Source organism: Rana temporaria, chromosome 10 (genome assembly GCF_905171775.1).
Source record: "Rana temporaria chromosome 10, aRanTem1.1, whole genome shotgun sequence".
NCBI classification, from domain to species: domain Eukaryota; kingdom Metazoa; phylum Chordata; class Amphibia; order Anura; family Ranidae; genus Rana; species Rana temporaria.
The window spans coordinates 3,343,850-3,358,004 of record NC_053498.1 but is presented as its reverse complement, the minus strand read 5'-3'; the positions used below and the strand labels follow the sequence as shown (position 1 = coordinate 3,358,004).

Here is a 14,155-nt window from a genome sequence, read left to right as displayed (position 1 = left end):
CAGAGGTCTGATATACGGGTCTATCCCAGCAAATCCGGGACAGAGGTCTGATATACGGGTCTATCCCAGCAAATCCGGGACAGAGGTCTGATATACGGGTCTGTCCCAGCAAATCCGGGACAGAGGTCTGATATACGGGTCTATCCCAGCAAATCCGGGACAGAGGTCTGATATACGGGTCTGTCCCGGCAAATCCGGGACAATTTCTGGTAAAAAAGGAAACCAGTAAGTGACGATCTTTATAGACAGATCCGGGTGAGCCGAGAATCCAGCGCTAATCTAAATTTTAGCCCACGCCCAATTTCCCCCGTCCACAAGGGGGGGCAATCTTGGTGGATCCGCCAAAGCCATTGACCGGCCCCCTCGTGTCTTCCTCCGCAGGCTCCTCCCCCTTCCTGTAATCCGCTCCCAGGCGCTCTCATTGGCTGAATTTCTGGAAGTTCCCGGAGAAGATCGTCCTGTACACCCACTTCTGGAAGTTGGCCACGGCGGTGTACACCCCGGGGTATTTGGGGTTGGCGCAGCTGTGGCCCCACGACACCACGCCGAACACCCTGCCGTCACACACCAGGGGCCCCCCGGAGTCCCCCTGGAATAAAAGGGAAAAGAGGGAGACAAATGTTACAGAAGCGAAAAACACCCGTGTGAGAAGCAGCTGGCGGAAGCTGCCAACGTCCCCCCCCTCCCCCTCAATAAAAACGAGGAAGAAGTCACAGTGGCGTCACTAGGGTTGGTGTCACCCGGTGCGGTAAAACATGGTGTCACCCCCCCCCCCCTCTGTCTAGGCTGCCCAGCACCAAGCAGGCATTGCGCGGGCACGGGGCGCACCCCAAACCAGCCCCTGTAAATGATAGTATAGGGCAGGTTAGGGTAGTATAGAGTGGTATAGTGGCAGGTTGGTGTAGTGGGGTGGTATAGGACAGGTTAAGGTGGTATAGGGCATGTTGGGGTGATATAGGGTAGTTTGGGGTGGTATAGGGCAAGTTAGGGTTGCATAGGGCAGGTTGGGGTGGTATAGGGCAAGTTAGGGTTGCATAGGGCAGGTTGGGGTGGTATAGGGCAAGTTAGGGTTGCATGGGGCAGGTTGGGGTGGCATGGGAAAGTTTGGGGTGGTACAGGGAAGGCAGGGGTGGTATAGGGCAGGCTGGGGTGGTATAGGACAGGCTGGGGTGGCACAGGGCTGTTTGGGGTGGTACAGGGCAGGCTGGGGTGGCACAGAGCAGGCTGGGGTGGCACAGAGCAGGCTGGGGTGGTACAGGGCAGGCTGGGGTGGCACAGAGCAGGCTGGGGTGGTACAGGGCAGGCTGGGGTGGTACAGGACAGGCTGGGGTGGCACAGAGCAGGCTGGGGTGGTACAGGGCAGGCTGGGGTGGTACAGAGCAGGCTGGGGTGGTACAGGGCAGGCTGGGGTGGTACAGAGCAGGCTGGGGTGGTACAGGGCAGGCTGGGGTGGCACAGAGCAGGCTGGGGTGGTACAGGGCAGGCTGGGGTGGCACAGAGCAGGCTGGGGTGGTACAGGGCAGGCTGGGGTGGCACAGAGCAGGCTGGGGTGGTACAGGGCAGGCTGGGGTGGTACAGGACAGGCTGGGGTGGCACAGAGCAGGCTGGGGTGGTACAAGGCAGGCTGGGGTGGTACAGAGCAGGCTGGGGTGGTACAGGGCAGGCTGGGGTGGTACAGGGCAGGCTGGGGTGGTACAGGGCAGGCTGGGGTGGCACAGAGCAGGCTGGGGTGGTACAGGGCAGGCTGGGGTGGCACAGAGCAGGCTGGGGTGGTACAGGGCAGGCTGGGGTGGCACAGAGCAGGCTGGGGTGGTACAGGGCAGGCTGGGCATGTCATCTAAAAAAAAAACGGGATGGTGTCACCCCTCTAGTGGGTGTCACCCGGTGCGGACCGCACCCCCTGCACCCCCCTAGCAAAGCCTCTGAGAAATCAGCTTCCACCAGGGCCTTCTCACACAGGCCTCTCATTGCCCCCCCCCCCCTGCAGGCCGGGTTGTGAGCCTCACCTGGCAGGCGTCCTTGCCCCCGTTGTTGTACCCGGCGCAGATCATGTTGTTGGTGATGTGCCCGGAGTAGGAGGCGGAGCTGTTACAGCGGTGGGCGGAGACGATGGGAAGCTTGACGCTGCGCAGGGCGTCGGAGGCCTTGCCGCCGGTGGCGCTGGTGTACCCCCATCCGGAGACCTGGCACAGGCGCCCCTCCCCCAGCGACACCCCCTGGGCCGGGAGAGGGACGATGGATACGAAGGAATTGTAGATGGCCGGCCGGTTCAGCTGGAAGAGGATGAAAGAGAAGCCGTCAGGAAAAGTATTCAGACCCCTAATCCAGACCCGTGTATCGGGTCTGTCCCAGCAAATCCGGGACAGAGATCTGATATACGGGTCTGTCCCAGCAAATCCGGGACAGAGATCTGATATACGGGTCTATCCCGGCAAATCCGGGACAGAGGTCTGATATACGGGTCTGTCCCGGCAAATCCGGGACAGAGGTCTGATATACGGGTCTGTCCCGGCAAATCCGGGACAGAGGTCTGATATACGGGTCTATCCCAGCAAATCCGGGACAGAGGTCTGATTTACGGGTCTGTCCCAGCAAATCCGGGACAGAGGTCTGATATACGGGTCTATCCCAGCAAATCCGGGACAGAGATCTGATATACGGGTCTGTCCCAGCAAATCCGGGACAGAGATCTGATATACGGGTCTGTCCCAGCAAATCCGGGACAGAGGTCTGATATACGGGTCTATCCCAGCAAATCCGGGACAGAGGTCTGATTTACGGGTCTGTCCCAGCAAATCCGGGACAGAGGTCTGATATACGGGTCTGTCCCAGCAAATCCGGGACAGAGGTCTGATATACGGGTCTATCCCGGCAAATCCGGGACAGAGGTCTGATATACGGGTCTGTCCCAGCAAATCCGGGACAGAGGTCTGATATACGGGTCTATCCCGGCAAATCCGGGACAGAGGTCTGATATACGGGTCTATCCCGGCAAATCCGGGACAGAGGTCTGATATACGGGTCTGTCCCAGCAAATCCGGGACAGAGGTCTGATATACGGGTCTATCCCAGCAAATCCGGGACAGAGGTCTGATATACGGGTCTATCCCAGCAAATCCGGGACAGAGGTCTGATATATGGGTCTGTCCCAGCAAATCCGGGACAGTTGGCATCTATACAGGCAGACAACCCAACAACCTATCTACCCCGCCATGGCGTCAGTTGTATTACGGAGGCGGAGCTTCCTCCAGTGACCAGTTCATTCTTGTGACTGGCGGGGTCGCATTTCAATGTTTATACATTCTTGAACTGATGTTTTATATCTGTTTTATTTTCTACATACCCCATTGTTCTATAAACAAACATTCAAGACAAAGGATTCCCAGAGCACCCTGTGTTAGCTAAGAAGGCAGCACAGCAGTCTGCCTTTCAGGCACTTGTATCTAACTGGGGCCACATGGTGTGAGTGGGAGGAGTCATTGCTCTGAAGAGAGATCGCTGAATCATTCACCTGTATGCGTAATTCGCTTGAGCTATTGAGCTCTGCACACAACAAACAAGAAGAGGATGGAAAATGTGAAAAGGTGTCGGGGGCTCCGCCTGCTGGCCGCAAAATAAAGAAGCCCCCCCCCCAAATGATCACCTTTATCAGCATGATGTCCGCGTTCTTGGAGGAGGAGCTATATTCGGGGTGAGCGATCATCCGCACGGGGCGAAATATCTGTTCCGTTCCTTCGAAGGTGGACAGCGAATATTCCCCGGCAACGACCAGCATCTGCTTCTGCCTGGGGGACCGGGGGATGGGAAAAAAATGTTATTTAGTGGGTAGGAGGAGCCATTTCCTCAGTGTCCCCTCCCCCCAGTGATCAGACTGTACATTGTAACTTTGTAGAAGGAGGAGGAGTCATTTCCTCAGTCTCCCCCCCCCAGTGATCAGACTGTACATTGTAACTTTGTAGAAGGAGGAGGAGTCATTTCCTCAGTCTCCCCTCCCCCCAGTGATCAGTAGAAGGAGGAGGAGTCATTTCCTCAGTCTCCCCTCCCCCCAGTGATCAGGCTGTACATTGTAACTTTGTAGAAGGAGGAGTCATTTCCTCAGTCTCCCCTCCCCCCCAGTGATCAGGCTGTACATTGTAACTTTGTAGAAGAAGGAGGAGCCATTTCCTCAGTCTCCCCTCCCCCCCAGTGATCAGACTGTACATTGTAACTTTGTAGTAGTAGGAGGAGTCATTTCCTCAGTCTCCCCTCCCCCCTGGTGATCAGGCTGTACAGTGTAACTTTGTAGAAGAAGGAGGAGGAGTCATTTCCTCAGTCTCCCCTCCCCCCAGTGATCAGTAGAAGGAGGAGGAGTCATTTCCTCAGTCTCCCCTCCCCCCAGACCATAAAGGATATATCCTATTCTTACTCGGTCTTGCAGTGGGCGGCGGAGAGGACCCAGAAGCGGCTGACCAGGGACCCCCCACAGAAGTGGATTCCCGTGTTCCTCTTCAGTGACACCAGATATCGCGCTGAGTACGGCGGGACGATGTAACCGCCAATGATTCGCGCGATGCCGTCCTGTCCCTCACCTGCAAATAGAAGAGAGAAAACGTTTCCATGGCCGTTAAATGTCATATCTCAGATTTTGTGACGTCATCACCGGGTCTCTGCGCTTCTCTATGCAATGCAGGCAGATCATGGCGGGTGGGAGGAGCCAGGAGAGGGCTGTACATCGCTTCCTACTTCACACTGACACTTACCCATCAAGACATTTTAATATTTGCATAACTCCTCCCAGTGCTTGCATCAGGACTGAGGGCTCTGGAGAGGAGTACTGAGGCCGGTGCGGTGATGTGTTCAGGAAGCTCTGTACAGCCCCCCTGCTGGCCCCTCCCACCAGCCATGATCTGCCTGCATTGCATAGAGAAGCACAGACACCCAGAGATGACATCACTGGAGGTGTGAAATAAAGCCCCTCCCACCAGCCATGATCTGCCAGTGATTGCTTGACAGTGGTACATGAGACCTCTGTCCCGGATTTCCCCCCCCAGCAAATGAAAAATTTAATTGCCAGCTAATTTATTTTTTTTACTTGCCACCCTATTTTATTATTATTATTATTATTATTATTATTATTATTATTATTATTATTATTATATTATATTATTATTATTATTATTACATTATTATTATATTATTATTATATTATTATTATTATTATTATAACATTATTATTATATTATTATTATTATATTATTATTATTATTATTATTATTATTATTATTATTATTATTTTATTATTATTATTATTATTATTATTATTATTATTATATTATTATTATATTATTATTATATTATTATTATTATTATATGTTTTATTCATTTTTAAATTGCCAGCAAATGACATTTCATTGTCAGCTATTTTTTTCTTAAATTGCCAGAAATTAACATTTTATTGCCTGTGTTTTTTTTTAAAAATTGCCAGCAAATCAAATTTCATTGATAGCTTCTTTTTTATTTTTTTCCAAATTGCCAGCAAACGACATTTCATTGCCAGCTTCCTTCTTTCTTTTTTTTTGCCAGCAAATAACATTTCATTGCCAGTATCTTTTTTTTTTAAATTGCCAGTAAATGACATTTAATGCCAGCTTCTTCTTAATAAATTGCCAGCAAATAACATTTCATTGCCAGTATCTTTTTTTTTTAAATTGCCAGTAAATGTCATTTCAATGCCAGCTTTTTTTTCTTAAATTGCCAGAAATTAACATTTCAGTGCCAGCTTTTCTTTTTTTTTTTAATTGCCATCAAATCAAATTTCATTGATAGCTTCTTTTTTTTTTTGCCAGAAAATGACATTTTATTGCCAGCTTCTTCTTTTTTTTTCAAAATTGCCAGCAAACGACATTTCATTGCCAGCTTATTTTTTTTTAAATTGCCAACAAATGACATTTCATTGCCAGCTTCCTTCTTTTTTTGCCAGCAAATGACATTTCATTGCCAGCTATTTTTTTTATTACAAGTAAATGCCATTTAATGCCAGCTTCTTTTTAATATATTGCTAGAAAATAACATTTCACTGCCAGCTTATTTTTTATTTTTTTTAATTGCCAGCAAATGACATTTCATTGCCAGCTTCTATTTTTTACTTAGCAGCAAATGATATTTTATTGCCAGCTATTGTTATTAATTGCCAGTAAATGCCATTTTAATGCCAGCTATTTTTTCCTAAATTGACAGAAATTAACATTTCAATGCCAGCTTTTTTTTTTTAATTGCCATCAAATCAAATTTCATTGATAGCTTTTTTTTTTGCCAGCAAATTACATTTTATTGCCAGCTTCCTTTTTTTTTTTTTATCAAATTGCCAGCAAACGACATTTCATTGCCAGCTATTTTTTGTTTTTAATTGCCAGTATCTTTTTTTTTTAATTGCCAGCAAATGACATTTAATTGCCAGCTTCCTTCTTTTTTTTTTTTGCCAGCAAATAACATTTCTGTCAATTTAAGAAAAAGAAGCTGGCATTGAAATTGCATTTACTGGCAATTAAAAAAAAATAGCTGGCAATGAAGCTTAATTTGCTGGTAATTTAAAAAAAATAAGCTGACGATTAAATGAAATTTTCTGGCAATTAAAAAAAAAAAAGACACTGGCAATAAAATGTTAATTTCTGGAAATTTAAGAATAAATAGCTGACATTGAAATGGCATTTACTGGCAATTAAAAAAAAAAACTGGCAATGAAATGTCATTTGCTGTAAAAAAAAACAAAAAAAAGAAGCTGGCAATGAAATGTTATTTTCTAGCAATTTATTAAATAGCATTTACTGGCAATTAAAAAAAATAGCTGGCAATGAAATTTCATTTGCTGGCAATTTAAAAAAAAAAGAGATACTGGCAATGAAATGTCGTTTGCTGGCAATTTGGAGAAAAAAAAGAAGAAGCTGGCAATAAAATGTAATTTGCTGGCAATTAAAAAAAAAAAGAAGCCATCAATGAAATTTGATCTGATGGCAATTTAAAAAAAAAGAAAAGCTGGCACTGAAATGTTAATTTAATGCCAGCTTCTTTTTAATACATTGGCAGCAAATAACATTTCACTGCCAGCTTATTTTTATTTTTTTATTTGCTGGCAATTTATTAAAAAGAAGCTGGCAATGAAATTAACATTTCATTGCCAGCTTTTTTTTTTTTTTTTTTAATTGCCATCAAATCAAATTTCATTTGCTTCTTTTTTTCCCTTAAATTGCCAGCAAACGACATTTCACTGCCAGCTTATTTTTTTTTAAATTGCCAGCAAATTACATTTCATTGCCAGTATCTTTTTTTTTTTAATTGCCAGCAAATGACATTTCATTGCCAGCTTATTTTTTTTTAAATTGCCAGCAAATTACATTTCATTGCCAGCTTATTTTTTTTTTAAATTGCCAGCAAATGACATTTCATTGCCAGTATCTTTTTTTTTTTTTTTAATTGCCAGCAAATGAAATTTCATTGCAAGCAATTTTTTTTTAAATTGCCAGTAAATGCCATTTCAATGCCAGCTTCTTTTTCTTAAATTGGCATAAATTAACATTTCAGTGCCAGATTTTATTTTTTTTTCTAAATTGCCATCAAATCAAATTTCATTGATAGTTTTTTTTTCCTTAAATTGCCAGCAAATGACATTTCATTGCCAGCTTCCTTCTTCTTTTTTTTTTGTCAGCAAATAACATTTAATTGCCAGTATCTTTTTTTTTTTAATTGCCAGTAAATGATATTTAGTGCCAGCTTCTTTTTAATAAATTGCTAGAAAATAAAATTTCACTGCCAGCTTATTTTTAATAAAAATAGAGCAAATAAGCAAATAAAAAAAAGTAAGCTGGCAGTAAATTGTTATTTGCTGGCAATTTATTAAAAAGAAGCTGGCACTAAATAGCATTTACTGGCAATTTAAAAAAAAAAAAGATACTGGCAATGAAATGTTATTTGCTGACAAAAAAAAAGAAGAAGGAAGCTGGCAATGAAATGTCATTTGCTGGCAATTTAAGGAAAAAAAAGAAGCTATCAATGAAATTTGATTTGATGGCAATTTAGAAAAAAAATAAAATCTGGCAGTGAAATGTTAATTTCTGCCAATTTAAGAAAAAGAAGCTGGCATTGAAATGGCATTTACTGGCAATTACATAAAATAGCTGGCAAGGAAATTTCATTTACTGGCAAGTAAAAAAAAAGAAGAAGCTGGCAGTGAATTTTTTTTTAAACTGCACACAGACTCTTCCAAAGATCCCCAAAATACATAGAAGGCTCTTTGGGGGCTTTTTTTTTATATTAGTACATGTTCCCCAGGGCAGTGCCCCCCCCTGTTTATGCCCCCCCCCCCCTGTTTATGCCCCCCCTTGTATACTAGCCCAGAAAATTGTAATTTTTTGATTGGACGGATTGATTTCAGTGGGATTTCGAGTTCGGAAGTTTACCCAACCCCCACCAAGCGGAACCCGGAGCTGCTCGGCTCATCACTAATTCTGAGTGTCCATCCAATGCAATGCTGCCATTGGCAGACCGGCCCGGGCACACACGCGGCGCGCCCCCGAGAACCGCGCCGGAGCGGCGGGAAAGAAATAACGAATGAATAAAACTCACCGGTCGCGCCTGTGAGCTGCAGGATGAGCAGCAGGTGCAGATAGTGACAACCCATGGTGGACGTTACGGGGCGGGCGCAGCTGCCCGAGTGAGACTGATACCCGCCAGTAGTGGCTTTAGAAAGCGCGCGGCGGTGCCTCTCTCTCGCCGTTACCATGGCGCCCCCGCAGCTGTGGAGAATGGCCTATTATTCCGATAAGGTAGCTGAGGACAGAGGGGTCCGGGCCGGACGGGGCTCAGCTTTCCCCCGCGCACAGCGATAGGTGGCATCGGGTCGTCTCCGGTTACATTGGCACCGGCTGTGTAAAACGTGAGACGGCGTCCCCCCCGTCACGGCGCCGGCGCGCAGCGAGGCTCGGCCGACCCCGAGAACTGAACCCAGAACATCTCCGGATCCCGTTTCCAGCTGATGGGCATTAACCCCGAAAGCGCCAAGGAGACGCACAATAAAAAGGACATTCAGAGGCTAATGAGCTGATTGGTGCGCCGATAACGAGGAAAGAGAACTAAAGTAACAACTTCTCCATCCTTTGATACATCGGAGTGCTTCCCGATCTTCTGCGGCTCACCCCATGGCATTTCTCAGGGGGGAGTTCCTGAGGGTGACAACAGAGGAACACAACAATACAGAAACAGAGCGTTGTCACCCTCTAACAGGAAGTGCCTGAACAAGAGCCTTCATGGCAAGATCACCAGGGTGACAACGCAGGAGCACAATTGGGAGACGGGGACAGAGCGTTGTCACCCTATAACAGGAAGTGCCTGAACAAAGTCCTTAATGGAAGGATCACTAAGGTGACAACTCAGGAGCACAATTGGAGGACAGAGACAGAGCGTTGTCACCCTATAACAGGAAGTGCCTGAACAATAGCGCCCTCAAGGAAGGATCACCAGGGTGACAACGCAGGAGCTAAATTGGAGGACAGAGTTGTCACCTTACAACAGGAAGTGACTGAACAAAGACCTTCATGGAAGGATCACAAGGGTGACAACTCAGGAGCAAAATTGGAGGACAGGGACAGAGTTGTCACCCTCTAACAGGAAGTGACTGAACAATGTCCTTAATGGAAGGATCACTAAGGTGACAACACAGGAGCACAATTGGAGGACAGAGACAGAGCGTTGTCACCCTCTAACAGGAAGTGACTGAACAAAGACCTTCATGGAAGCATCACCAGGGTGACAAGAAAACGTGGAGCACAGGGCAGAATTGTCACCCTCTAACAGGAAGTGCCTGAACAAGAGCCCTCAAGGAAGGATCACCAGGGTGACAATCCAGGAGCTACATTGGAGGACAGAGTTGTCACCTTATAACAGGAAGTGCCAGAACAAGGTTCTTAATGGAAGGATCACCAGGATGACAACACAGGAGCACAATTGGAGGACAGAGACAGAGCGTTGTCACCCTATAACAGGAAGTGACTGAACAAGACCGTTCATGGCAGGATCACCAGGGTGACAACGCAGGAGCAAAATTGGGAGACGGGGACAGAGCGTTGTCACCCTATAACAGGAAGTGCCTGAACAAAAACCTTAATGGAAGGATCACCAGGGTGACAACTCAGGAGCACAATTGGAGGACAGGGATAGAGCGTTGTCACCCTCTAACAGGAAGTGACTGAACAAAGATCTTCAAGGAAGGATAACCAGGGTGACAACACAGGAGCACCACTGGGAGACAGGGATTCTTACACAAGAATGAGGGGCCCCTGAGTATTGGATTTACAGAAGAATGAGGGGCCCCCGAGTATTGGATTTACAGAAGAATGAGGGGCCCCGAGTATTGGATTTACACAAGAATGAGGGGCCCCCGAGTATTGGATTTACAGAAGAATGAGGGGCCCCAAGTATTGGATTTACAGAAGAATGAGGGGCCCCGAGTATTGGATTTACAGAAGAATGAGGGGCCCGAGTATTGGATTTACAGATAAATGAGGGGCCCCGAGTATTGGATTTACAGAAAAATGAGGGGCCCCGAGTATTGGATTTACAGAAGAATGAGGGGCCCCAAGTATTGGAGATAGATAAGAATGAGGGGCCCCAAGTATTGGAGATAGATAAGAATGAGGGGCCCCGAGTATTGGAGATAGATAAGAATGAGGGGCCCCAAGTATTGGAGATAGATAAGAATGAGGGGCCCCGAGTATTGGAGATAGATAAGAATGAGGGGCCCCGAGTATTGGAGATAGATAAGAATGAGGGGCCCCGAGTATTGGAGATAGATAAGAATGAGGGGCCCCGAGTATTGGAGATAGATAAGAATGAGGGGCCCCGAGTATTGGAGATAGATAAGAATGAGGGGCCCCGAGTATTGGAGATAGATAAGAATGAGGGGCCCCGAGTATTGGAGATAGATAAGAATGAGGGGCCCCGAGTATTGGAGATAGATAAGAATGAGGGGCCCCGAGTATTGGAGATAGATAAGAATGAGGGGCCCCGAGTATTGGACATAGATAAGAATGAGGGCCCCGAGTATTGGAGATAGATAAGAATGAGGGGCCCCGAGTATTGGAGATAGATAAGATATATTGTAAGTCAGGTGATTGGATAATATTTATTCACCTATTAAATGTATCAGAAATGTTTCTTTTTAATTGAGCCCTGCTGCCATCCTGTGGCTCTCGCTGGTACTGCAGCTTGAACATTTTATTAATATACATTAGTATATACAACCACAGAGCCGCTCACAAAGTTCTCACTCGGCAAATCCCCCCAGGAGCTGACACTCTAATTTCCCCACTACAGCCTCACATGACTTCTCTGGGGTGAGCTTTGGTTTGAAGCTGTGACTGGATCTGCTTTATAACCACTTCGGCCCCCGGGAAGAATTTACCCCCCTTCCTGACCAGAGCACTTTTTTGCGATTCGGCACTGCGTCGCTTTAACTGACAATTGCGCGGTCGTGCGACGCATGGGACGCGCAGGCCGCTCGAGCGCGGGAGGATGTCCTATGACGGCGTGCTGGCAAAGTAGGTCTGCGCTGTCATTCGGCTGCGGCGCGGACGGGAAGCGGTTAATTTTACCACGTCTGGGAAACGGATTCAAAATAATTGTGATTTATATTGTTTATTATTCGATGAATTAAATTCTGCCGACGTATATGTTCGTGCCGCGGTCGGTCGGCAAGCTGTTAGAGTGAGTCTTTAACGATCGTTTTTAGTTGGCCGGCCTCACATGTGGCAACATTGTTATTATTATTATAAAAAAGGTGATACGAAACGTGAGAACTAGAAAATATTTTTCGTCGGTTTGGCGAGACGCCCGGATTTTGTTTATAAATATTATAAATTGGTATGGAAACCAAATGTAAGATTTGTACAATAATACGCACACATGTGAGAAACGTGGATTACTTACTAACAGGTGTTATTAAAAAAAAAAAAAACATGTCATACTTACCTCCTCTGTGTATTTGGTTTTGCACAGCGTGGCTCCGATCCTCCTCTTCTGGGGTCCCTCAGCGGCGCTCCTGGCTCCTCCTCTTCTCAAGTGCCCTGTTGGAGAGCCGCTCTCCCTCGGGGGGCACCTGTGCGGACACGCGCTCCCGTGTCCTGCTGCTGCTGCTGCGTCCATTGACACGGACAGCGGGACTCGCCCCCACGCGTCATTGGACTTGATTGACAGCAGCGGGAGCCAGTTCAGGTAAGTAAAAGGGGAGGGGCTCTGGGGTTGCTGCGCTATAGAGGGGTGACAAACATGTATATTAACAATTCTTTGAAAGTGGGTTTGTCTTTAATGACGACAAGCAATGGGCGGACATTTCCTTTATTGGTTTCTATTGGTGGAATGTAAATATCACTCGGTCGTATCTTGACAATATATTGTATTATAGATAAGAAACCAGGGAATATATAGGGAGGACATCCCTAATAATAATTGTACGTCAGGTTATAGTAACCTATCAATGCCCCCTATGGGTTTTCCCCATCCATCTTTGTGTGATTCTGCCCCTCATGGGCGGTCCCTGTCCACATTTCTGTAATCTTGTTCCTTATGGGCTGTCTCCACCCACCTTTTGTGTAATCTTACCTCTCATAGGCTGTTCCTGCCCATCGTTGTGTGATCTTGCCCCTCATGGGCTGTCCCCACCCAACTTTGGATGTTTCTTTCCACCTTCATCTGATCATGCCCCTCATTGGCTGTCCCCATTTTATTGTAGTCTTGCCCCTCATGGTCTGTCCCTGTCCACATTTGTGTAATCTGGTTCCTTATGGGCTGTCTCGGCCCACCTTTTGTGTAATCTTACCCCTCATAGGCTGTTCCTGCCCATCTTTGTGTGATCTTGCCCCTCATGGGCTGTCCCCACCCAACGTTGGATGTTTCTTTCCACTTTTGTCTGATCATGCCCCTTATTGGCTGTCCCCACCCATCTTTTTGTAGCCTTGCCCCTCATGGGCTGTCCCCACCCAATGTTGGATGTTTCCACTTTTGTCTGATCATGCCCCTTATTGGCTGTCCCCACCCATCTTTTTGTAGTTTTGCCCCTCATGGGCTGTCCCTGTCCACATTTGTGTAATCTGGTTCCTTATGGGCTGTCTCCACCCACCTTTTGTGTAACCTTGCCTCTCATAGGCTGTTCCTGCCCATCTTTGTGTGATCTTGTCCCTGGTGGGGTGTCCCCACCCAAGGTTGGATATTTTGTTCCACTTTCGTTTGATCATGCCCCTTATTGGCTGTCCCCACCCATCTTTTTGTAGTCTTTGCCCCTCGTGGGCTGTCCCTGTCCACATTTGTGTAATCTGGTTCCTTATGAGCTGTCTCGGCCCACCTTTTGTGTAATCTTGCCTCTCATAGGCTGTCCCCACCCATCTTTTTGTAGTCTTGCCCCTCATGGGCTGTCCCTGTCCACATTTGTGTAATCGGGTTCCTTATGGGCTGTCTCCGCCCACCTTTTGTGTAATCTTGCCTCTCATAGGCTGTTCCTGCCCATCTTTGTGTGATCTTGCCCCTGGTGGGGTGTCCCCACCCAAGGTTGGATGTTTTGTTCCACTTTCTTCTGATCATGCCCCTCATGGGCTGTCCCTGTCCACAGTTGTGTAATCGGGTTCCGTGTGGGCTGTCTCCACCCACCTATTGTGTAATCTTGCCTCTCATAGGCTGTCCCCACCCATCTTTTTGTAGTCTTGCCCCTCATGGGTTGTCTCTGACCACCTTTGTTTGTTCCCACCCACCTTTGTAGAGATCTTATCAACAGAGTCTCTAAGAGACAGAAAAGACGATCGGGTGGTTTTGGTTCAGCATTCCCTATAACACAGAGATATTAGTTCTGGGTGGAGTGGCCCTTTAATTGGGGGATTTCTTTGGATCTTTACAACCAGCAGACGATGGGAGAAATGAAGGACACCCCATTCAGATCTCTAATAAACCAGAACTATGGGAAATATTTGCTGGAAAGCTGGAAGCCAGCTGGAGCCGGATTGACTACAAAGTCTGAGCTGTTTATAAAAACTTTATTGGCAAAGGCATGTGAGACGTTATAAAACAGACAAAGCCCTGTGGGAGTTTCTTCTTTTATCACCGTAGATCCTACAAAGATTGGAGAGTTTTTATTGGGGAC

The 14,155-nt window shown here is 46.7% G+C and overlaps 1 protein-coding gene across 1 annotated transcript; it reads right to left on the bottom strand.

Annotated features, from left to right (window-relative positions):
- LOC120915936 (trypsin-3-like) lies at positions 1–8,929 on the bottom strand. Its single transcript, XM_040326785.1, has 5 exons — positions 8,599–8,929; positions 4,406–4,568; positions 3,644–3,785; positions 2,007–2,273; positions 1–589 (listed from the first exon to the last, which is right to left on the bottom strand). The coding sequence occupies exons 1-5, from the start codon at positions 8,753–8,755 to the stop codon at positions 419–421; spliced, it is 900 nt and encodes a 299-aa protein (XP_040182719.1). The 5' UTR covers positions 8,756–8,929; the 3' UTR covers positions 1–418.
- Between the last annotated feature and the right edge of the window lie 5,226 nt (positions 8,930–14,155).

Excerpts from the sequence above, each read along its gene's own strand:
- LOC120915936 (XM_040326785.1), bottom strand. The coding sequence starts at position 8,755 with ATGGTAACGGCGAGAGAGAGGCACCGCCGCGCGCTTTCTAAAGCCACT. Across the intron at positions 3,786-4,405 it reads GCCGCCCACTGCAAGACCGA|GCAGAAGCAGATGCTGGTCG; the intron begins GTAAGAATAGGA and ends CCGGTCCCCCAG. Across the intron at positions 590-2,006 it reads GGGGCAAGGACGCCTGCCAG|GGGGACTCCGGGGGGCCCCT; the intron begins GTGAGGCTCACA and ends CTTTTATTCCAG.